Below are 25,797 nucleotides of genomic sequence, written 5' to 3' on the forward strand. Positions count from 1 at the left end.
ACACAGATTCAGGCCTATATTCATCCCAGGGGAATTCTAGGGGCTGTGGGTCTTGAGGTGCTATGCTACCAGACTGCAGGGGTAAGCAGGGGAGTGCTTGATACTCTTCCTGCTTGGCCCCATGCTCCTTGCACCATCATCCTGCCCCACCAGCCAGGTGCTCACTGGGCTCTTGGGGCTCTCCTGTCCTTTCAGTCCACAGAACCAGACCCTGTCTCCCACTCTTATGCCCCTGGCAGGTCAGCCCCTCTCCAATTCTGCACCTCTTTCATATGCCTTAAAACTATCTAGACATTTTGCACCTGTGCTCAAGGCCAGCATCTAGTCTCATCCTATGCAGCTGCTTCCCCTCTCCAGCAACCACCCCATCTCTTCCACCTCTAAAATCACACCATGGCTTTTCTCTTTCTCACCTTTGCAGGCAAAGCAGCCAGTGTATGAAGGACAGCCCTCACAATGCCAAATTTGACTTGGAAATCCCCTTGCCTACCTGCACCCCAGTGAGCTCCATCCCAGGAGGTTGGTGTGCTTCAAACCTCCTGTCTGGAGCCTGCACTCATTCCTCCCCTCTCTCAGAGGCCAGGAGCAGGCAGGAACCAGGGTGCCACCCCTGCCTGGCAGGCTGCCTTCCACCAGGCGTGGCAGGGCAGATGTGAACCACGTGTGCCTTTTGTCTCAGGACCCTTCCTGCAAGCTCCAGCACTGAAGGAAGAGAAAACCATCAGCCAAGAGCAGCCATGGAGTCCCCAGCGGCCTCCAGCCCCCTCCCAATCTCTGGCTCCACTCCATCCACTGGGGCAAGACTCAGTTTAGGGGAGGGCTTGTTTTTTAATTAGAAAATATTCATCAGCATTTAAAAATAAAATAATAAAAAAGTGTCAACCAGCTGGGGCCGCAAAAGCTGGGGCGTTTTTGGCTCCCGACCAAGCACTTTGATAGAAAGGCTTTTTGGAAAATGCCGTAGAAAACATTTAATTTCTCCCCAGGCCTGCATATGGGGCTCATCACTTGCGCATATTGCACAGGAATATTCATGTGTGCTGGCCTCCTGCTACAGGATGACGAGGGTTCGCCGGTGCAGCATGCAAAAGGGGCTCCTTCCCTTCTTTTTTTTTTTTTTTCCCTTTGGAAGAGGAAAGCACAGTATTTCACTTTCAATCCCCGAATATTTGTCAATGGCAGAACAAAGGGAAAACCGAGCCAGAGTAAGGTCTGCTCGTACTCATCAGCTCGCTGCGCTCACCACAGGGTAGAGCCACAGATGAGCAGCAAATGTGGGGAAACAGATTTCTGCCCCTGGTTTTGCTGCTTTCTGGTTGCTTGAGCCCATTCTGATGCTGTCTGGATGGAGAGCGGGAGCCTGACTTCCACTTCCCTGGCACAGCAAGAGGTTTCGGTCCAAATCCCAGCTCTCCACTCCAGGGATGTGGAGCTGGCTCATCGTGGACTTGCCACTGGGTATATCCTTTAGCTAATGTCCTTCTGCACAACCCAGGAGGACTGAAAATGCTCCACTGTGGCCGCAGAGCAGAGCCTGACCCAGCAAGGCAATGACTGCCATGGCTTGGTCCTTCATCTCTCATCAGTGCTGCTGGCTCCATCCCTTTCACCCTCAGCTTCTGCCTCAACAGCATTAGCTTTTGTGCAACAAGCCATGATTCTTCTGGAAGGAGCCAACCTCACACTGAGCATCTTCTCACCCTCTCACTAGGATGCTTGCCTCCAGCAAATGCTCCCCTCCAACCCTTGAGCCCATCTTTTTCTGTGAGCCCCTACCTCCCACATGCTCTGCCCCTTCCTCTGCAGCTTGCCTGGGGTGCCCAACCTTTTTTAACCATTCCTAAAAAAAACCATTTGTGCTCCCTTTCCCCAGCTCTGGCTGCACCCCTCTTTCCTATCAAGATGCTCTCTACAGCTCCAACACCTCCAAGCACAGCATGTACCTACCATCCCTTGCTGGAGCAGTTCTGACTGGGCCCCCAAAAAAGCTTCTTCTTGGCAGAAAAAACCTCAGAGCACTAATTAAGAGAAACCCTGGGCAAGGAGAGGGGTAGGAAAAGAAACTATCCGATCCCACTATCTCTGTGGAAGAGAAGTCAAAGACAGCTCAGGAAGAGGGCACAGTTCCTGCTGGGGATGCAGAGGAGCCTCTGAGCAGAGCAGCACTTTTGTGCAGGGCTCAAACTGCAGTTCTGAGGCACACTTGTGAAAAATATTAATAAAAAAAATCTACTGAATCTTCAAAACAGGAATCACGCCTAAATAAGTGTGCACACTAGCATGCACACATACACACAGACTTTATTACTTTTCATATGTTTTGGCAAACTTTCCCAATTGGAGGGGAAATTTGATGCCAAGTTTATGCCTAGGCAGGGTCTGCAAGATCTGCTATGGAAAAAGAAATTAGAAGTCCTTTAACCACATCTGGAGCACTGTGCCCGGTTTTGGGGCTCTGGAACAAGACTGGCAATGTTGACCTCCAGCAAGTCCATAAAGGGTGGTGGGGAGGCTGAGGCATATGGGGATGAGGACAGGCTGAGAAAACAGGGCTTCTGCAGCCTGCAAAGTGATGGTTTTGGAGGAGTCAAACAGCAACCTGACAGCACCAACCTAGAGATTACTGAGATGATGGAGACAGGCTCTTTTATCCATGGTGGGAAGATGAGAGACAACAGGCATGAGCTGCAAGAGCTGCAGCAGGAGAGGTTCAGGCTTGCTGTAAGGAAGGCATAGTCTCATGACAGTCACCTGCCCAGGTGACTGTCATAGGACCTAAGCCTGAATATTTTCAAAACACAAACAGTCAGAATAAGCTGGTCCACACTCAGTATTCACCCTGCCTGAGGCAGGGATCTGGACTAGAGACCTCCCAGGTCTCTTCTCTCCTGGATGGATGGATAAGCATGCCATTGCCAAGAAAAATCAAACATGAAGAAGGTCCCCACAAATTTTGAGGGGGATAGCTCTGCTCAGTGCTCCTTTCAAACATATTGGGAAGCAAAATCTGGGTGAACACATCTGACCAACTCTCTGCCTGGAGTGGGATGTAGACCATGGAGATGAACAGAGACCGCAGGACGGCAACATCTCAGGGCCAGATCCTATGCTCAGCTCATCCCCGTTGATGAAGTGGAGACCGAGGAGATGGCTGTCTGTCCCTTTTCCAAACTTCCTTCTGCAGGGACCGCCTTGCATGACACCAGTAAGTGATTAATGAGCGGCCAAGGCCGTCAGCACACAGCCTGCGTGCATGGGCGCTTTGCATGTGTGCGCAGCGCTCCCCGGGACTTGGCGGGGAGGGGAGCTGGGGAGAAGAGCGCTGACAAGCAGATGATTAATTGAAATGCAAGCGGGAGGAAAAGCAATGTCCGCTAAAACTATCAGGCGTCGCGAGCATGGGAAAGGAACTCGGAGACGCCGTCTCCATCTCTGCTCCGCACGCATGGCGCCTCCCAGATCCAAGCTGCTTGCCAGTCCTTTTCCTGGCTTCTATTTTTGCAGGTGCAATTTCATATTTGAAAATAACCATGCTGCACACGCACATATATATATATATATATTTCCTTGCTGTCCTCCCGGCTCATTGCACACGGAAACGGCAGCAATGGGAGAGCAAACCTCCCAGTCTGCAGCGCACGGCAGCAATTAGGCATCCAAGAGCTCGTTACCCCACGCCTCGGGGTGAAGGCACCCACAGCCCCAGCTCTTTGCGCCGTCTGCACCTTCCAGGTGGCGCAGGCTCAAAAACACACACATAAAGTTACCAGTTTACACTAAAATAATAATAATAAAAATAAAAAAAAGTAGAGAATGAAATAAAAGACTCTGAAAGCTCATGTCTGGCTCAGCGCCGAACTATTGCTCAGAGTCCATAAATTATGTCCTAGTGCTGGAGTTGGCGTGATTGCACTATCGGCAAAAAGGGCGAGCAAGCTTCTGTTCCTCATCTGATACAAGCAGGCTCAGCTTGGGTCACCAAATAAATAGAGTGGAGATGCAACGTGGAACATGCTGTTCCCCTGAATTGTGGCTGGGAGAAGCACTGAGGGGGAAAGCAACAGGAAAGGGATATCCTAGGGGGAGGTTTGAAGGGGCAGTGAAGGGATTTTTTTCATCAAAAATTTCCAGGACAGCACCTTGGAAATACCCTGCTTTCAGCTCCTTCTCTGAGGATAAGGACCAAAGAGAAGACCAAAGGGTCTTTCTGCAGAAAGGAGAGGATCCTGAGCCTCAAAGTTTCGCGTTGGAAAATCAGGGATGTGAACTTGCTGATGGCTTCTTGATGTCACCATAGCGCAGATGACAAACACCAGATCTTTGTCCGAGTGAGCACCGAGCAAGTGAGACTCTACCTAAAACATGACCTGAACGTGGGCTTCTAGAGCATGGTTATTACCAGGTTTTGCTTGGCAAGCTAATCTCCAGCCAAGACAACTGGATCGAGAAATTAACTTGTTGAGCTGTTCAGCACTTTGCTGCTCAGGTAACGAGTGGACCTGTAGGCGATAGCATTGTAGGACTTCACGAACTGCTTGTACCAGTGACATGGTTTAACAGACTGCTGTTTATGAGACAGAGCAGTATTTAAAAGACACATTTCTCTCAGAGCTGCACATAAAATTTGATAGCTAAATAGCTGTAAATGCTACTGAAGTCTGACAACTCAAAGAGGAATCAAGGGTCTGTCATGCGGAGTATCCGCCAATACACCCGGCCCCGCAGAGCCAGTGAGACTTCCAGTCTCATAAAACCTTTTTTATATTGGAAGTGAGAATTTGTGCAGCGCATATGAACTCTCTTTTATTGGGCTGGTGTGATGCTGAGAAAATGCAGTTAAAGTTGTACAAGTTCTCCTTGGAGCGCTATCGCGGCGCCTATAAATCAAAAGCTTTATCCTGGAATGGGTTTACTAAATAAACCTTCTTTAATTTGGGCTCGTGCTGAGCAGCAGGACCACAGTGGGAGTGGGTGCCTCCCCTTGTCAGTGCCCATTTGCACTGGTGGAGTGGGGACAGCTCTGAGTGAGAGATCTCTGGCTCATGTCCCCACTCTTGGGGCCAACAAGAGAATCCCAACCACAGAGCATCCTCCAGAGCACCATTCTCCTCACTCTTCTCATAGGAATTTTACCCTCCCAAAACACCCATAACCCCCCGCAAAGCTCCCAGCTCACAATCCCAGCCCAGCTGCTGCCCTGAAGCTGCTCCAGATCTCCATGCCTATGCAGCTGATTCACAGAGTTCCCGGGAGCATCCTGGGTTGGAAGGACCACAGACCCACCTTCAGCACCCAGTGGAAATGGAGAATTTCCGAACCTTCACAAAGGCCTGGAGTGCTTTGGTTGGGGAGGAAGATTTGGACCAGCTCCCTTATTCCCCAAAGACTCCTACAGCTGCATTAATTATTTCATCTTAGTCTGGCTTCCTCATTAAGCTAACCTAGACGGCCCATGGCTGAGTGACAGCAAGCCAGTCTGCAAGAGCCCAAGCCAGCAGTGCTGGAAACCATGGGCTTGATGTGATTTACGTGGACTAATATTACACATATCTCAAACATGCAATCTTTAGAGGACCTGAGGCTGCTGTCTGGGTGGAGGAAAGCCCACGCAGAGCCAGCAGCACAGCATCTGGACCAGGCCTGGGTATCAGCCTCTCACCCCACACTTAGCTAGCAATGTCGAGCCGGATGGTGGGAACAATTCCCTCACGGATGCCCTGAAGGCACGGGGAGTGGAAAGCCCCAGCACTGTGCCAGTGGACCCAAGTGTGACACAAAACATCTGTGTCAAAGCAAGGGACAGGAAGCACAGCTCCGGCACCAGCCATGGGACAGCCACTTCACCCCACTGATGTGGCTGTGAGTTCAGATAATTCTGGCATCAAGCTCCCCTTGGGATGTCTGGCTTTTGTGGGCTGTAAGAATGATGCTTTGGGGCATTATGCAGATCCCCTTTTTCCAGTACTGCCAAATCTGAGGCTTTTGTATGAATCCACTGCGTTTTGCCGCCTCTGCAAACAAGTGTATAGAAATACAAGACTTCAGCCCCTTAGAATCCTCCAGGGAAAATTCAAAGCAATGAAGAAATATGAGTTGTTTTTCCATGAACCTATTGAAAAAAATGAAAGAAAAAAAAAACCCACCCTGAAAAAACCCACATTACTTTTCAGCCCAGTTTTGCCAGCAGTACAGGTCTTTTTCCCACAGTCTAAGGAATCAACACATTTTCAAATCACTCCTGCTTATGGTATTGAATATCAGAAAAAGATTGCCTTTCATTCAGCAGCTGTTTTGGGACACTGAGAGAAAAGGCAAACATTCTAAACTTAGCAAAACATGAAGAAAGGCTTCGATGCATTTAAAAACTAGTCACAGGACTAGAGCAGGAAAGGAGGGATCTGCAAGGGGTGCATGAGGAGTTGTTCAGGTTTGCAGCATCTTCCACAGCCCAAATTGCTCATGGTAGCATCTCAGCATTGCTCCACTCCTACAGTTCCTTGGAAAAACACAGGGACATGTTCTCATTTTCCCAGGAAAATCAGCAGTTACCTCCTGATTTCCAGACCTTCAGCCTTTCTGACACATAAATGCTCTGGCATGTCTGTGCTGCTGGTGGGGAGTGGGCAGCTCCAAAAATAAACCAAGCAGCTCAGTGTATTAAGAGGAAGCCCAAGAGATGGAATAGCAATAGGGGATGGAGGATTTGCTGAAATAAGTTTGCCCTGAAGCACTGGAAGGAGACAAGCCTTGGGCTCCTACAGGCTTGTGCTATTTAGCACCCCCACACCCCCAGCAATAGCTCCAGCCTCCTCCTGTGAATTCTATGTTCCCTGTCTCATCCACAGGGATGGGACCAAAGCCTTGGAGCTTTCCTGAAATAAGGGAATGGGTCTGGACACTGACTCCAGTGGCTTTCTTTGCCTATCAGACCTGGGTGCCATCAGCCAGCAGGACAGTGAGCCTTCACCAGAGAAGGCTGAAAGCCCAGCAGTCACAAGAAAGGAACCTAAGGGAAGAGAGACAAGGAAGCCAAACTTGGCATGAATCAGCACTCAAGGTGGGTCAAGCAGCACATCAACCCTGGCTTGACATCCCCAACAATACCCTTGGGCAAGGGATCAGAGCCAAGCACCGTGTCCCCATCCCAGCTGACCCCTGGTTCCCACCTGGCCCCCACAGAGCCACAGAAAATTCTTAATGCCACCAGGTAAGTAAAGAGCCATGACCGCCAGGCTTCTAACAAAGACAAACTGCCTCCCTCCTTCCTCCCAGATTGCAAGCAGATGTGTGCTTAAATTACCTGCTGCTGACTGTGACGCTTAGCAAAGCGCCGTGGTCTAGGAGCAGAACGAAGAAAAAATGTGTGAATCGAGGGAAGAGAGGATTAGCAAGAATTCAGCTGGCTCTGGAAGGGCAAAGTGTCGTCATTGCAGGAAACAAATGTCACTTCCATTGAGAGACAAATATTCATGGCACAAGGGAAACCCTCATGTTGCTGAAGTCAGTGACAATATTAAGAAAGTTTAGGGAAAGGCTGCAGGGCTGCATCTGGGCTTCCCAAAGGGAATTACTAGGCCACAGCATGCTACCGGAGCCTGTAGCCCTGCTTGTGTTGCATGGCTGTGGCTTCCTTTTCCAAAGACACTCTTGAGGTCCATGTGCCCAGCTGCCCACACAGCCTGTAGACCCTGGCTCCACACTGCTGGACACAGATCCTGCTGGTGTTGGCTCCTGTGCTAGGCTGCAGGTCTTCATCATGTTTCACAAGTCTCCCCAGGGATGCTGTGTGCCCATGAAGCTCCTTTGCCCAGGAGGGCAAAGACACCCAGGGCCCATCTTGGAAGGGCTAAGAACAATGCTAATAGAGAAAAGGCATGGAGATGTACCTCCATCATGCTCGTCCTCTGTGACACATGAGGGAAATGGGCTCTGCACCAGCTCTGCCCCTACTCAGAGCCTGCTTGCACTCATATCAGTGACAGCTATACCCTCATGGGTTGCTGCCCAAAGCCTGCAGTTTCAGGGCACATCTTTGCACCAAAGGCAAGACTCCAAGTAATGCCTCCTCAGAGAGCTGGGATGTGGGTGCAAACTGGGAGAGCCCTGACACTGTGCTTCTTCTGTGAGGGCGGCAGGTTGCTGCAAGGATCCACGGTCTTCAGAAGAGCATCCAAGGAGATGCCCCATCTCCCAGCAGCACCCTGCACAGCAAGACAGCATTCTGCAAACTGAGCCATAGAAATCAAGTCCGACCTGCTCCCCTTCCCCCTCGCTGCTCCTGGCTTGCTCTCTGCCGAGCCCTTGCGGGTCACACGTGGCGTCCCACTTCCCGGCACAGCTCCACCGGCTGGAGCAAAGAGCAGAGTCAGACCCAAATTGCAGATTAGTGCGTTGGGTTCATGCACGGGAAACAAAAGATTGGAAATCTCTGAAGTGCACAGCTGGAATCCACACCCCGACCATGTTTTTGTGAGATATCACGTACATTTTTAAAAGCTATCTAGAGAGGGTTCTGCTTTAAAACAGCCTGGCGGCTGCTGCACTGACACCACCTCCTGTCACGCTGACCAGGACCTTCAACTGTTCCCTGTCCCCCACAGGCCATACTCAACTGTACCCTTAAGCCTTAGGTTATGAAATATTCAAAGAAAGGATTAAATGTCCTCCTCTGCATTCATTCAACACCAGCTGTGGAGGGAGGGTGGGAAAGGAAGGACATGTGACCCAGAAAAATCACTGTGGGATACTACCTGCCAACACCCTGAAATGGTGGTCCCCAGAAACCCTGGGGTTTCTCTCTCTGTCATATGTATGGCCTCACAAGGTCACTGCAAGGGGAATGCCTATGAGCAGCCAGAAGATACTCACATGGCACCATGAGGAACGTGGACTGTGGAAACACTCCTCTCCCTCTCACACCATAAATGTGGTTTCTTCTCCCTTTAAAGCTCCTGCAACAGCAACCATATGATGGGATGCTGAACTATGAGATCTTTCTTGCCTTTTTTTCCAGGCTTCCAGGCTAAAAGTGATCCAAGGTAAGACCAAATACACTTGTAAGATGCTTAGGCTCTCTGTTCCTCAACACTATTGATCTCCAAGGAGTCCTCCAACATGCTGCAGGAGTCTAAGCAAAGGTTTAATTCTCCTTAGGTTTCAAGTTTCTTCCTCCTTGCCTCTTCTTCCCATCTCTCACATTGTCTGAGTTGCAAGCTGACCCCTCAGCTTAGCTCTTCAGGATGTTTGCTTCACTTTGATTCAGAACTGTTCAACTCATGAGCACTTTCTGCCTCCACCACCAGCCAGAAATGGCAGCCCTGACTACTCCTGCTCCTTCCCAGGCTTCCTCTGCCCCAAAGCATCATCCATGGTAATTCTACAGCAAACAGTCACTCCAGGAAAATATGGTTTGCTCCATTCAAACTGACTGACCTCTGTAATCCAGCTCCTCCAGCCTCCCTGTCCCTTTTTTGGTCAAGGAGAATTGACGCGAGACACAGCATTTCCAATTAAAATAACTAGTTTGAAAGTCCAGCATGAAATTAAATTCCAACACAGCCACATGCCACAACCAGACTCCCCAGGAAGGGAATGCTTTATGACCCTCTCCAGTGACTGCTCCTTAGGAGCTGTAGAGAAGGGAAAATGTGGCCAGGATTCAGCCCCAACTGTGCTCTGTGCACTCACCGCGATGGGGCATGGAGCAGGACACCACACTCCCTTTGGAAAAACACTGTTCCATCCATACAATAAATACCAGAGCACCAATACCCAGCAGTGCAGCCACAGCCTCATCCCAGCATTGGGAAAAGCCAAACCAAGCCAACCTGAGACAGCAAAACTGTGAGCAAAACCCCCTTCCAGTGAACTCAGGGCTAATGATGAGATGCTGAAAGAACATGAGTCATGGATTGAAGGTGCTTGCTTTTTCTAGCACATGTGTGGAGTTACTCTCACCTGAAATCAGTTTTTGGACAGCTAGTGAACACATGCTGTTTCAACTCAAATATGCCTCGGTCGCTGTCCCAAGCAGGGAGTTATCTCAGGGTTTATTAATGGGGAAATCCACTGCACTGACATGCTTGAAGCATTGGGGTGAGAGCAGTAAGGAAGGAGAATCAGCAACACCTGCTCTGCTTCTCCCTAGGGAAATGATCAAAAAAAGGGCAAGACCATTGCCCACAGCCAGGGATGCCCAGCATTCTCCAGACTGCCCCGAGCACAGGCTGCCCTCCCTCCCACACCTAGATGGGAAACCCATTAAACACTGCAGGCAATGAAGCCTCCGCTGCTCCTCCCTGGAGGCATTTTCACGGTCAACTTGAGGAAATTGTTCCTGATATCCAGCCTAAATTTCCCTTTGTTGATTTTCAGTTGAGCAGCGGAAAGGTGGGAGCTTTAATGAGACAAGCGGGGCCGCTGGAGGGGAAGGAGCCGTCAGTTTGAGCAAGGCAATGCACAGAGCTGTGGTTTAAGTGAAACAGCTATTGCAAAAAGCCCAGAATCCTACAAACTTGGGATGGAAAATGTCTATTAACTTTCCCAATGGACTAACATGAGATTGTTCCCCCATTTTCTAATGCTTCCCCCAGTCCAGCTATTTGATTGGGACCAGAGCTCTGCAAAAATATGAAGGGGTCATTCTTTTTTTTTTTTTTTTTTTTAAAGAATTGTTTTATGTGGAATAGAGTGTTGGACATTATGGCCAGATTTTCTTGTTTCATCCAAGAGAGAAACTTTTGCTGTTTTCCCTCCTCACACACCCTCTTCTACCCTGCAAACCACCACCACCTTGAGCTCTCCTGGTGTCTGAGTCAGAGAGCATGATGTGCACAGCAGGAAGTCACTGCCAACTTGTGTTTGGAAACAAGTTGCATTTGGGGTGAGAAATGCAACACAAAACTGCAGACAACTGCTGTCTGGGGCATGACTGCTGCTCAACAAGGCACCACCCACCTCATGCACTTCCTCACAGGAACCCAGCATGATCCTGCACTGGCAGTCCATTGGATGTGAACCCCTTGCCACCCTTCACTATTTTTCCATGTCTAATTGAGGAAAAGGCTTTTCATCAGCCTGTAAGACACTGCAATGCTCACAGGAGCATGCCTGGGATGTAAAGATGCATGAGCAAAGGGCATGTAAGGGAACAATTGTGCAGCCAAGTGGGTTTGACATGACATCTGTTTCTTCCAGCAACCAGGAAATCAAAACCTAAAAATCCACCTTGATCTACCTTGAGAGATGTGATTCAGCAAGAAAAGAAACAATGGTTGGGTACAGGAGCACTGGGCCCCTCTGCCTTACACACCTAGAAAGCATCAGGACTGTACAATTGTGAATCCCAAAAACTGGCTGGCTGCTTTCTGGGGGGAAAAAAAGCTCCCAGGCTGTGATGCACCACTGCAGCCAGACCTCCTTTGCAGTGGGTAAGAGTTTACCCAATATAGCCACAGAACCCCACAGGATTGTGGAAATAGAGGCCTCACGAGAGACAGATCATGCAGGGCTGAGCTAACACACCCTGGAAGATGTTTGCCTCAATTGCATGCTTTTTTATTTTAAATGTCAGAAGGCTGCATGGCAGTAGAAAGGTTCTTTTCCACTGTATTGTTATGGGCTTGTAAAGGTCCCTGGAAACATCAGGCTCGGTTTTCCTGAGGACCTGCCACCTGTAAGGTTTTACCAGCAGAATGGAGAGCAGAGTGCTCCTGGTGGTGCAGAGTGAGCTGGTGTAAGTGGTCAGGAGCTCTCCCACCCCTTACACCCACGCTGGGCCAGAGCAGGGCATTGCCTCCCCAAAATGAGCACACAACTCATGTTGCTGAAAAGGGCAGAGGAATAGCACCAGCACATGCTCTGCCCCACATTAACACCAGTGTTTGGAAGCTCATCAGGGAACACATTAACAGGGAGCAGACAGCCCCAGGGTTTCCCTGCTGTAGCTCTCCCAGTGCTCTCTGCTGTCACAGAAACTCCCTCACAGGGTAAGAGTTTAGCACATTGGCTGCAAAAACTTCAGTAAGAGAGATCCTCACCAAGACATTAGAGAAATCCTACCTCACCCGCTCTGTTTTTAGAAGCAGGAAAAACATGAGTGCAGGGGAGTGACAAAGAGGGCTTTTTCCCCCATGAACTTCCTATACATCAGGCAAGAGAGCACTCTGCATGGAACATTGCAAGTCTGGGATGTGGCAAGACACCAACTACATTTTATGTGTTGCAAAGCCACCTCCTCTGTGGCAGCTGAGATTTCAAAGCATACACTCCGACCTTGGTAACACATTTTACATACTGAGCCACTGCTGACACGGGAAATAACAGGGGAAAAGGGCTAGGATTTCAAAGATTTTATTGCATTGTCGGATCTGCTAGGAACTGGGACAGACCCAGCTGCCAGCCTGGCCGTCCAGCCCTCTGCCACTCTTCATCATGGGCACAAGGCAACGAGATTGAAACAATCTGAAGCAATGCAAAATGCTGGCACACCAGTCTAAACAAGAGGAGAAGATTCAAAGGAGGAAGAGACACACACCCTGCTCTGTGGATAGCCCTAAGGGTGATGAGTGGGTGATTCCCTATTTTTTATTATCTATCTACAATGGAGGATGGCTTGAACAGGACAACACTTCTTTTTCCTCTTATGGAAAGAATCAGGACAACTTCTTTGTACTTTGTACTTTGCCTGTGAAGGCAATCATCCCAAAAACAAGGGAAGAGGAGAGAGGAGACTTAGAAGAAAGCTTTTTCACTGGAGGAAGCAAAGATAGATGGGCAGATGGATAAGAAAAGAGAGGAATCCTTCCCACATGACATCCTTCCCCATATGGTCCCTTCAGGCTGACCTCAGCCTGAAGGTTAACCCCCCTGAGACACTTTACCAAATACATAATTTGATTCCCCCGTTCTCTCCCTTCTCCCAGCAAGGGAATAGCAGTTTCCTATAGCCCTGATTTGCTAAATAAAACACTCCTTGATGGCTCCTCGCAATAACATTTGCACAGAAAATTGACATTCTTCCTCCTCCCAACAGCCTTGACACTGTTTGTTTGTGAGTTAATAACTTGAACACTCGGCTGAGCTATTGATCCCCTCTCAGAATGATCATTCTTTAGTCCAAAATACACAAAAAAATAAAGGAATGAGATTGCAATGGCAAAATGAACTCAGTGCTTGCATGTGGCCCCATGGCACTGGCTTTGCAGGGAGGACTCAGGTCCTTCCCAAATGTTCACAGTATCTTCTGCAAACAGAACCACACAAGGCTGGATTTATTTCTCTCCACTGTCAAGGAAGAGATGTTGTAACTTGCAGGCAGAAAGTGAATTTTCATGACCCAAAATTATCATTTAGCTTTAAATATTCATCACCCAAAAGGGGCTTCATAGAAGGATAGCTGGTGCAGGGAGGTGTCTCTGCTAGAGATGTCCAACAGCAGCTGTGTGTGGGTACCATCACCTCCTGTTAGAGGAAAGGCAGTACTTCAGAGCCCCAGCTGAAGGAGAGAGTGGAGCAGCAGATCAGGCCCTCCATCCAGGGCATGGTGCTCTTTGGCCTTTTGTTGTATTGTTGTTGTATTGTTTTGCTGTCTTAGACAGGACCTGGCATTCCAAAGGCAGAGCAAAGCCCCAGATTTCATCCATTCCCTCCTGACCTCACTCCTTTGGAGTAGATCCCCCTCCACTGCCCACCCTAACAAAACCTGATGAAAGGAGACATTAAAGTCCCTGCAATGCCCTCATCCTCCTTAACCACTCCTGTACCAGCAGGGCATGGTACAGCACCTCTCCCAGGGGAATCCTCCCCCATGGCTGTGTTTTCCTTTGCAATCTGTTTGCATACCTCTGGCTAATTGTTCTTCAGACTGCACTTTTCAGGGTAGATTTTCATGGCACACGATCAATTTTTCCCCAGTTGAATTTTTTTTTCCCTTTCAAAGCCTTTGATGTCTGGGAAAATAACAGGCAACCTCAACACACGGCTGAGCATCAGGCGAGGGCTGGGAAGCACTAAGCGGAAATGCATTTAGTTGTCTGGGTCAAAAACCATTTCCTTTGTTAAATGATTATTATTGTTCCAAGAGGATTTCAGTGGGAATTGAGGGTGCTTAGATAGATGGATTCACAGGTTTGCTGAGCTTCTATAAGGGTCTCTATATCCTCCACCATAATTCTACATCATAACTTCCAACACCAATAACTCTTCTATGACTCCCAACAGATATTCCTGTGCCTTCCAAAGCAATAACTTCTCAATGAACTCCAGACCTGCCAAATCGACTGTTTTCCCCCCGTGGACGCCTGCTTTTTGGCCCTTCTCACCGCCCCCCTGGGAATCTTGACCCATTTACCTCTCCTTCTGGTTCCAAGCCCAGCGCAAGGGGAGATGAGATCAGAAAGCGATCTGCCTCGGATGTCAACAAATAGCTCTGGTACTAAAAGCTTTCAGTCATCTCCCATTTTCCTGACTGCTCTCAGCAGCCGAGGATCCAGATCTGGACCTGCCTGCACTTCTGAGCAAACCTTTCCTAATCACACACTGCCCTTTCTCACAATACTCATTTCTTCCCACTCGTACCTGTAAATTGCTACGAGTGTGTTGCAGGTCTGCCCTGAAGAAATTCCTTAGTTTATACACTGGGGCTAAAGGACAAACACTCAAATAAGAAATAAATTGTGATGCATTTCTTGGGTCGTCCAGCCTCCCAGTTCACCCATAAGAGCATCATGCCAGGCACAGCAACACTGAGCTGCTAACTCTACACGCACCTGATCTTAATGATGTGTTAATTAAGCTAAGGTTAGAGCTGCTCGTTACCTTATTATTTTTGGTTCTATCACAGTAATGCTCAATGGTCTCAATCAGGAACTAGGCTTTTTTTTTCCGCTCTCTCCTTTTAAATAACAAATTATTTCAAGATCCAGTAAAAATAAATGCACACAAGCAAGCTCTGCTCTTTTCCAGGGGATTTTGCTCTGCGAGGGAAGAAAGATTTCAACAGTGTGTTTGAATCAAAAATGAACATATGCAAAAAGGGAGGAATGACATACATCAAAAGCTGCCCTTTTTTTTGTTGAAAAAGTGTTTTTTTAAACAAAGAAAAACCCCAAAAGACTAATCTTAGAGCACTAGGTGCTGTGAACAGCCAGTTCATGCTGCATGGTGAATACTGAGCAAGCAACAAAGCTGCCTAGAGGAGGACAGAGGAAGGATAAGAGGTTTGGCTCCACTCGTCAGCTCTCCAGTTGCTACTCCATTCACCAACCTACAAATTGCTCCAACTACTGGGCCCAAACATGGCCAGGCTCCTCTCAGGTCATCCCCACCCCATGAGCACACAAAAGGCAAGCAGTGCTTCTGTGTAAATAACCAAAATTTAAAAGACAGCACTAAATTTGCTGGACAGCATGTTAAAGGATCTCTGGTGACGCTGGTGTAGGTCTACCCATGCCAGGCTGCCTTCATATGGGTGCAATGAGCTGCCAGCTCTCATCACTCCCTTGATAAACTGCCATAGGCATAGCCCTTCTTTACCTGAGCAGCAGATATTAGAGGGGCAGGATGTCTGCAAAATATTCTAGTCTGGGATCCAATGGGGTCCAGGATGGAGAGGCAGGTGGGGAATGCCACAGAGGAAATTTGGGCAGGTCTTGTTGACACCAGAAGAGATTCAGGTGCTCATCCTCAGGGGTGATGCTGCTGCCCTGGGAAACTGGAATAGCATTCCCCACTTCCACTCCTTCCCAGTCAGGGGGAAATGAACCACATAAACCAAGAATCACAGAACCACTAAGACTGGAAAAGACCTCTTATTTCATTGAGTTCAACCATTAGGACCTCCCATGCAGGAGGACCTAATGCTTCTAACACTGTGGGCACCTCTGAGCACTGTGGCTGCACTTTCTCCTCACAGGCACCCTCAGATATTGGTGTAGGAGCCCACTGTGGGGACAGGCTCATGTCACACCCCCAGCTGCACTCCACTGCCCTGTGAATGACCTGGCTTTTTAAAAGATGCCATCACACCCACACAAACCGATTACTAGAAAACAGTTAAGCTGGTGATGGACCTCAGGACCACCATGGAAAAATGTAAAAGGAATCCACCCGTTCCCACAAAGCCCAGTTTCTGCAAAGGATTTGCAATCCAACTTCATGTCATTTGTCAAATAGGAGTCAGGACTCCTCTTCCCTGGTTTTCAACCGAAATCAGCTTATGCCTTTTCTGGCTGCTTCTGAAAACAACTCAAAAGTAGAAATTAAGAAATGAAACCTCTAGAAATTGTTAGTGTTTCCCTGACCTGTGCCAAAATTGTCAATTCCCTTTGCATTTAGTGCTGCTATCCTCAGTGGGAAGAAGCTGGTTCCGTCCCAAAATTTAACCCTTGACTTGAGAAAACTTCCAAAAGGGGAAAAAAAGCACCTCTTTTGGGGAAAGCCCACAGGAAAAAGACTTTGGAGAATCTCGGTGATGCTTTAATGGATAATGGAGGAGAAATGGCTCTGGGAACTGGGGCAAGAGAGGATTTTTCTGGGGAACATGGTGTCTCCTAAAGCAGCAAGTCCTGCTGGTGCTAGTTTTCCAAAGAGGTCTTGCAGCACAAAGCAATGCAGGCAGACACACAGCAACTTACTTGGAGGCTCTGGCATGCAGGCTTTGAGCAGGAAAGTGCTGCACAACTGCACTAATTATCTGCTGAACATCTGTCTCTCTCCTACTATCGCGGGGCCGGAGGAGTCCTCCTGCATAGCTGAGGATTAGCGCTGGAAAATATTTTGTTGACTGTGTGATTTTACATGGGAGGGGGAGAGGAAAAAAACCCCTCAGATTCCTTGGAAGGGGGGCTGTTTCAGGGAGAATCTCCTGGATGAAGAAGGGGAATTTGTGGTCAAAATCAGAGACCTTGCTGGAGCAAGAAGCAGGGGCTTGCCCTGATGTGGGCTGAAGGATTCAGTCCCTTGCTCCAGACTGGGGCAGGAGGGGCTTTGCCCCTGTGGTGCCAACACTGCAAGTAACACCAGGGCATTTATTGGAATCCAGAGGGTTCTCCTGTCACAGCACCCAGCCTGCTCCGCTGGCAGCAGAGGTTAACCACCAAAGGCCAACCCATTGGTGGCTTTCCAGGGACTGCTTCATTTCCCTAGGACAAAGGGGGATTCCCAAGATCACCAGTGGCTCCAGAATTTAATAACAGAAGTAGTAAGACCTTCAGTTGTGGTGTGGTACCCAGGGGAGGTTGTGCATCCTTTTCTCTGTCTTGGCTGGGATGCCATTCTCCCAAAATCCGTCTATATCCAAGGAGAGAGGCAGCAGCACAAAGGGACTTGGACAGGCTCCTGGCATAAATCACCCCCTAATAAACTGAGGAGCCTCCTTCCTAGAGAGGCAAGAGAGGGGATCTGGAACTGCAGGAAATGGGACTGGGTGGTGGGAATACATCCCTAATCTTCAGTCTGTAACCCACCAGCCTTGAGAGGAAAAAACTGCCCAACTTTGTACGACATCCACCATCCATATTAATGAGGTTTGTAGAAATCTGTGTGCAACAAGCCTGACAGAAGCCTAAAAATCAAACCTGTGGTGAAGAGAAGCAAATTCCCTGCTGTTTAATTAGCACAAATGTCTTGAGAGCTGGGAATGTGTTTTTTTTTCCTTTCAAGACCATCAGGGGCCAGAAACTTGCACAATAACACAAACAAAACGTCCCTTAAAATCAACTGGTGTTTTTGGCCAAGCAGAAACGGTTGGGATTTCCAAATATGGCCCATGGGAACAACAGCCCAGGCATTCTTGGGAAGCATCACGGAGCCTAAACTGCCTCCCAGGAATAAAATCCTTCAGTCCAGCATGACAAAAGAGCCATTGCATGACAGTCGCTATCGCAGAAGTGCGCGAATTAAGCAATCAATCAAGCGAGCAATGCGCGGCAAAAGAGCAGCGCACAGGGCACATCCTAGCAGCAGCAGAGCTGGGCTGGCCTGTGGTTGCATCCCATCCCACATGGGCTATTTTATCCCTTCTTCACCAGCATCACAGAAACCGAGGGTTTCCCTTTGGTTTTGGCTTTCTAATCCAAGTTTGGGGAGCAGGACCCTTTCTTGGAGACAATGCAGGTATCCAGCATTTGTTTTGGATTCAGACGCTACATAAATCAATGGTTATTCTGCGGGGACATGACAGAGCAAAAAATCAGATGTAAAATTTGCCAGACGGCAAGAAATGAGCTAGAAATCATTGCTGTCTCTCCTGGGTCAGGGAAAGAATCCTGTCTCAAAGGCTTGGGATTGCGTGTGTGCCTCCAGCTTCACATAATGACATTCCCTGGGGCAAAAAGAGAAAGAAGACTCTTTAAAATCACCCATGATTTATTTTTGTCCATCTCTTTTAACTGGTTCAAAGGACATGGCCACTGCCCATGCAGGGATTTAAACACCATGATGTGATTTTTGGAGCCCAGCTGTACCCTGAGAGAAGGGCTGAGCACCCAGAGGCCCAGATATATTTGCAAACAGATTGGGCAAACGGCTGCATGTTTGTAAGTGTATTTTAAAAATCAGATCCTGTTGGCAGGCAACTCTCAGACAGCAAGCAGGGCCAAATCCCATGAATAAATTGCTTGGAGCGAGTAGTTTGACGCGCCATTATTCATAACTAATGCAGTCCTAGTAAACAGAAAATGGAGGCCAAATCTGCCTGTATAGACACCAATGACCTCATCTATTTTCATCCTATTTACTGAATAAAATAGGAGCAGAAGAAAGTTACCACCATCGTCTAAAAGGGGAAATGGAGGTTTTGGAAGAACAATATTCCCAACAGCTCTGGAGTGCATTGGGAGTCTGAAGAGCAGGGGCCCAAGGTGAATTCAGTCAGAGCAGAAATTTGGTCCCACCAATGAAAAGACTAAAATAAAGCCAACTGAGTCCTTCTCCCATCTTTTATCAGCTCTTGCTCAGGGTTATGAAGAGCACAGCTTGCCTGAGACTAGATGAAAGCAAGAGCCACTGGAGGGTGCACAGCCCCTGTAGGGCATCCCCCCCTAAAGGTGGGAGCTCTCCTCCCACTTCCCAGCTATCATTTCAAAGCAGGTTATGTAGAGTTTTTTGGGATCAGGCAAGCTGCAGTGCACTTCCCAAGCAAAGTTTCCACTCTCCATAGCAAAGTCCTAAGCAAAACAAACAAAATAAACCAGGGAAGTGAAGAGGGAGCAACAGGCTGCTCCTCCACCCAGCACAGCAATTACAGGCTGCTCAATGCAACCATCGAACAGTTGGTTGCAGCAAGCACAAGGCACAACTCTTATGGTGTTTTCATTCAGAAGAAAAACATCAGAAGTCACTGCCAGGGTATACTGTACAAAAAAACCACCCATCCTGATTGCAGATGGGAAGGGACCTTCACGAAGCGCAGGTCTGCTAACGCTGACGCAGCTGCCAGAGCAGCAGCTGCTTCCAAGAAGCCGTGAGGCTGCAAACCAGAGCACAGACGTGCTATTTCTGCCACATTTCCTATGTACTTTAAGAATTACATTTATTCAATTTGGGCAACACGTAGGAAAATTGTGAACGCGGCTGTGATCACTCTTGCCTTGCTTCCTTTTCTAAATGATGCAAATTTTAAAGGATTTTGCTTGCAAGCTGCTTTCACCCTGAAGAGGCCAGCTCAGCACCTCCATAATTTACCTTAGGGAAAACTAAAGCCATTGACCTGAAGTCTGTCACATTCATCTTGAGCACAAAGGGAAATACTTCTGTAAATGACAAAGAAAATTTATTATGCTGCTTACAAATTACAGCCCATTAAAAAAATTGTCCTGATTTGAATCATTGACTTTTCAAAATAAATACTCTTCTTTCATCAATAGCCTCAAAATACAAGCTAACCACAAAACCCCTTGGAAAAAAAAAGAAACATAAAAATTATATCTTTACACATTAATAACATTTATTGATCTAACGGCAAGTGTATGTCCACATCCATAGTTTTACTGTATCACATATCAATAATACTCCACACTTTTTTTTATATTAAAATATGCTATTCCCATGAAACCAAAGTCCTAAGTATTTTCCTAAAAAGGCCTTTGCGATTTAAATGCACAATGGTTGCATTTAAAAGTACTAACACTAAGAGCATATTTGGTTACGCAGACTGGCATTAACCATTCATAAAATGAATGGGGCAGCGATGTGGGCATGTCATAAAATAGAAACATTTTTATTTGTAATGAAACCATGAGAGTTTTCTCTGTCTCCTTTTGCTATCACCTTCTTCATGTCTCAGACCCTGAATTTATTAAGCAGCCAAAGCAGCCTGGACGGAGCTTGGCACTGCCAGCTCTGTGCCTCGTGGTTTTGGACGAGGCTTAGCATGCTATAATCTGTTTATTAATGCTTTGAAGAGGGGCTGAGCAATGAGGAGGAAAAACTGGCAGATGATAATACTATTTAGGCTAATCAAGAATACGATGGATAGGAGAGACCATCAAAGCGAGCGGCAGTGCCAGGCATTGAGGAAGCATGGTGTGATGATAAATGCAATGCACTGCATGCTGAAAGGGAGATTTTGAACTAATCACATACATTGCTGCAGCCTAAATTAGCTGAAAAGAGGCAGCAAAGTGATGTCAGCCTTTGCTCGGTGGCTGCATTGAAAATGGCAAACAAAATGTAAGGTGATATATAAAGACCTGGGATTATATGTGACGCTGTAAATCAACAATACGCCCTGACCTGGAACATTCTGATTAATCCTGGATATCCTGCATAAAAATAAAAAAAAAAATCAGGGGTAAAGAGTATCTGTTCAGAGACAGGCAATAAAAGCAATGAGATGCAGAGAAAGAGTGGAGCCTCAGACTTTAATTTACAAAGGAGGTGGAGAAACAGGAAGAGAAAGGAGGTGCAGAGAGCAACGAAAGGGAGCCGAAAATGCTCCTTGAATACGGGAAAGGCAAGAGAGTCCACAAAATAAAAAGGAGACTTGAAGCTGCTTTATCTACACATGTAGAACCTGGTGCACAGCCGGATCTCGGTCTGTGCTCCCTCCGAGCATCCAGTAGACCCACAACAAAGAGAGTGGAGAATTAAGTGCACAAATTAAGTGCTTTTATTTCTAAGAAGACTCATAGGTGTGTGGTGGCACTGGGAGTGGGTGAAGGAAGAGTCATGCTGGGAAAAAGAACACCAAGGTCTAGAGAAACACCACCACAGTCAGCACGAGGTCTTATGGATGAGACCTGTATCCAGACAGGAAAATGAGACCTGTTTCCCATAGCAAGTTGCTCCTGGCTGGACAGAACCAAGGGTCATTACATGCTCTGCAGCAGTCAGGGTCTCCCGGGCACGCCTTTGGTATATTTAGGTATTTAATGAGTTGGGTTCTCTCTCATGTCTCCCTCAACCCTTGATGAGGAGCACCACTTCCAGCACATCACTACGAACGCCATGTCCAAATGGCTCCAGAGCAGCTGCTGCCCGCTGTGGGGAAACTGAGGTAGAATCCCTGACTTTCCCAACACCATTGGGATACTCTTCAACACTGCACTCCTCACATTCATCAGCTGCATCCTAAAACCACAGTTGCCCAGGGGCAGGTGGGCAGACACAAATCCTCGTGTCTCTTCATCTCTCCCCTCCCTGTTTTCTGAGGTCTGGTGATTTCCCAGCTGATGAACACATTACCACCTCATTCGGCAACGCCTCGGAGGCGCTCACGTTTCAGGCCCCGGTGAGAAAAAGATGAAGTATGAAAATCCCTTTCCTTTCCAATCCAGTCCTCCCAGCACCGGCCAAGGAGCAAACACAAAACGCCTCGGAAAACACACAGAAAACACCGGATGTGAGAGGCCGTGCCGAAGTCGCACCATATGCAGGTGTCAGGGAAAAAGGTCTCCTGTCTCCCACGCCAGGCTGCTATCTCCATCCTGCAAAGCCTCCCCATGAGGGGTTAATGGCCAAGGATGATCCTTTCCCTCCACTGGCTTGTCAGTGAACTGGACTAAGCAAAGAGGAGGATTCCCGTAGACATGCCCATGAGCTCCAGTATCTGGAGATGATACTAGCTCTGGAAGCCTTCAAATACATCCACGCTGACTTAGAGAGGTACACGCATGAGCCTCGACCCAAATATCAACTCACCATTCCATTACAAGCATCACTGGGGAAAGCACATTCTCCTCTCCCTACCCTCGGAGCTGCAGCAAAGAAAGGGACAAAGGTCAGGGCAGGAGTTAAACACTAACCCCCAAGGGCACCTCCTGGTGACATCCCTGTCTGCAAACCATTGTATTTTGATTTTTTTTTCAGATGGGCTGCAGCATGTTGAAACCCATGAGGCACAGCAGAAGCTTGTCCCACTTCTGCAGGCAGTGGCTCCGGAGCCCCTATTTTGGGGTATTATTTAGGAAAAGTGAGACAAGCAACCACATGGGTGAGGGAGAGAATGCTTGTTATGTTCCAGTATAACGGAGCATGTCGGACAAGCTTCATCTTCATCTAAAATCCTTGGGAAAAGGCATCAACTCAGCATCTCAGGCCAACAGAGACAGATGCTTCTCAGGAAATGTCACAATCTCTTCCCTGAAAGGCTTTTTGGAAAAGGAAGGGGGTTATAGCAATTGTGGCACTGTTCCTCCCTTTCATAAGCTGAAGCAGAGCAAAAAACCCCACAGCTCTACTCCACACTGGTTTTTCACCCCATAAATAGAAACAAGCTGATCACACCAAATTCGTGCAGGATTTTGTGGAAAGCGCAGAAGAAAATGGGACAGAGGTTTGTTTAGTGGTGACAGCCCAGTCCTGCCTCTTTGACATTTGCTCCAAACCAGTGAACTGCACAGCATTTGAACTTTTGTTTAGACAGATAGGCCTGTGTATTTAGAAATCCTTGAAACTCATCCATCTGCAAAGACAGCAACTCTCCATAATGCAAAAGCTCGAGCTGGGATGCTGAGCTCAGCAGATCTCTCTACAAATGATTCCTATTAAAGTAAAAAATTACAAGGCAAGTGTCTATTTGACAATCCAAGCCTGACCAAAAAAAAAAAAAAAAGGGAATTTAAAAAAACGTAACATGGTCATGCCAGTCATCTTTATAGACTGCTGAAGAGCTTAGGGATCACCAGTTCTCCATTGCCTGCCTGGTGCCCAAACTCTTCCAGAGGAGAACACTCTCCATGCCACCCAGGACCATCCTGGTGCAGTCACCCTGACCAGGATCTACTCAGCTCTTCAACACCTCTAGAGGTGGAAACCATAACCTAATTGCCTGGCAGTCAGTTTGGATATCTATCCATCTTTTCCATGAGGATCATTTCTCCTGGCACTCAGCCTGAAGCTCCCACACTGTGTTTTACCCCCTCAATTTATTGCCCCAGGGACACAAGGGCTGGTTACTCTAGGAGATTTTTGCATCTCTGAATGCTTACAGCTTTTTTTGACTTTTCTCCAGACTGAATGCTTCCAAACCATGGCCTTGGGGATGTGGGACATGCTTAGGTCCCCAGCTGCTTTGTACACCACCAGCATCAGCAGAACACTGAGAAACTCCTCACAGGTGATGGCTGCCACCACACACCAGCAGTGATCCTGATCTCACCATCAAGCACAATGAGGCACAGCCACCAGGACCGAAGGGATAACACAAAATTATCCTAACTATCATCCTATCCTATCCTATCCTATCCTATCCTATCCTATCCTATCCTATCCTATCCTATCCTATCCTATCCTAATCATCATCATCCTATCCTATCCTATCAACTAAAGGCCACCTGAGGCCAGAGAAAACTGCAGAAGAGTTTCTTCTTCTGCAGTTCTGTGGTTTCCCCAGGTGGGCCAAGAGGTGGGACATGCTGGGGAGAACCTGTCGGTGCCACATCCCTTCTCCTTCTCTGCACACCATGGCAGCAGCAGAGTACTCAGCTTGTAGATCCCTGCCCCCCACAAAGCCTAAACCAGCAGATTATCACGTTAACGCTTCAAATGTTTAATTTCCTGCTCCAATTACACTGGTTTTGCAGCGGGAGAGGCAGGAGGGGGGAACAAGTGAAAACAAGCCGGGTGTTTTCAACTAAACCAGAGTGACCCCGAGACCACCAGGGTTTCCCTTCATCTCCACAGATGGGGGGTCAGTGCTCAGGCTGGCGAGGTGGCTGGATGTAGGCGTGGGAGCCACCTGAGCCCCGACCTCTCAGGCCAGCAGTGCAGTCCCTCTCCATCCCACAGTTAAAATGAAAAGATCCTTTTGTCCGGCGACCTCCACAACACTGCAGAAACATTTGCTGCACCACAAGGAAAACAAGGCAGCTGGTGTTGGCAGAGCAAAACGGTACTCGGCTGCAGACAGAGGCTGAGGGAGCATCAAGGAGAGACAGGTAATAGAGTAGAGGGAGGGTAAAAAACAGTGTGAGTAGGGAATGGACGGTATCTACGTGCAGGATAGCTACAGAGTGAAATGCACAGAGGGATGAAAAGCACAGAGGAAAACCGAGGGAGAGGGAAGGTGAGAGCATGGAAAAGGGGGACAGATAGTGGGGAGAAAGGGGGAAAGAGTGCAGAGAAAATGAGGATGTGGAGAAGGAAGGAGGGAGAGTGAGGAGGAGAAAAGCACTAAGGAAACGGCAGGCTGTGGCGGCATGCAGGCTCCAGCAGAGCTGCCTCCGCCTGGACACTCCCCTTGCCACATCCACCGGGTTGCTCAATACTCCCCAGAGGAAAAGAGAGATCTGGAGGAAAAAAGATATTCCAACCCAGGTGTCTTGCAGATCAGCAATTCCAGCTTGAGTTGCTTTCGAGAAATATTAAAAAAATAAACTCATCCATGAGCACTCAGCCTGAAAGTCCACTGGCTGCTTATAGGGAAGACTGGGGCTCTGGGACTCAAAATCCCATGGAAAACATCCAATTCCCCCTGGTGGGAACACAGAGCCCATCATCCTCAGCTGTGCTGGGGCAGGGGATCTTGGTTGCCCACAGAGCCAGGGATGCTTTCTGCTCAGAGCCCTTCCCAGGGGTCATCCATGGCTGCTGTTATTTATAGCTGGCTGAGTGTGCACACCCTGCACTGAGCTCACCCGAGCACACGGGAAAGGAGGTGAGAAAAAAAGACTGACCTTGGGGTCAAGGCCAGGAATAGCTGCCAGTGGCCAGAAATAGCTAGTGCCATATTCGGCCCTGGTTCTTCGAGAGCTGCTGGATCAGAACATGGTGTTTCCAAGACTTCAGCTCCGGTCAGGATAGGATTGATTTCTCCTTCGGACTCATGTTCCCTCAACAAGACTCCTCCATAGCTGCTCTCCAGCTCCAAAAATCTGCCGGGTGGATGGAGCAGGTGGGAAGGGGCAGGAAAGCAATCCAGCGGTGGGGAGGGGATGACTGACCTCTGGAAAATGTGCTGGAAAAGCAAGGGAGGCAGGTCGCGAGGAGGGACGGGTTTCAGCACCTGCTGCAGCAAAGCCTGACGCTGACCTGGGAAGGGGCGACGCAGGGGAGCGGATTCCAGAGGATTTTGGCAGCGTGCAGCGATCAGCACGCAGCTCGATGACTCCTTTGGGTGCCTGCAAGAATCTCAGCACATGAGATCAACGTGGACGGTGTGCAGGCACGAAGACTGTCACGTGCACGCCTCTGTCCCCCCTGGAGCCTGCGAGCATAGAAACCACCTCTGCACCCCAGGCATGCGGGATGTGGGCACCTTCCCCATCTCTCTAAGCATGGGCATGGATGAACACATGTGTCCTTTCAAACATGCAAACACATGGCCTGGTGCATCCAGCCCACAAGCAAAAGACTTTC

General features: G+C 48.3%; 1 protein-coding gene across 7 annotated transcripts in view; it reads right to left on the reverse strand.

The window, feature by feature from the left end:
• Positions 1–25,797, reverse strand: part of CNTFR (ciliary neurotrophic factor receptor) — a 200,801-nt gene that overhangs the window by 93,648 nt on the left and 81,356 nt on the right. The window contains exon 1 of one of the 7 annotated variants that reach the window (XM_085041927.1): positions 22,141–22,209. The exons of the other annotated variants lie outside the window; for them this stretch is intronic. Coding sequence (XP_084898053.1) covers positions 22,141–22,143 — 3 coding nt within the window. The 5' untranslated portion in view covers positions 22,144–22,209. Of the gene's footprint in view, positions 1–22,140; positions 22,210–25,797 lie in introns of those variants that run through there. 7 annotated transcript variants of the gene reach the window in all.

The sequence above is a fragment of the Lichenostomus cassidix genome, chromosome Z (assembly GCF_008360975.1).
Source record: "Lichenostomus cassidix isolate B80296 chromosome Z, HeHo_3.0, whole genome shotgun sequence".
NCBI lineage: Eukaryota > Metazoa > Chordata > Aves > Passeriformes > Meliphagidae > Lichenostomus > Lichenostomus cassidix.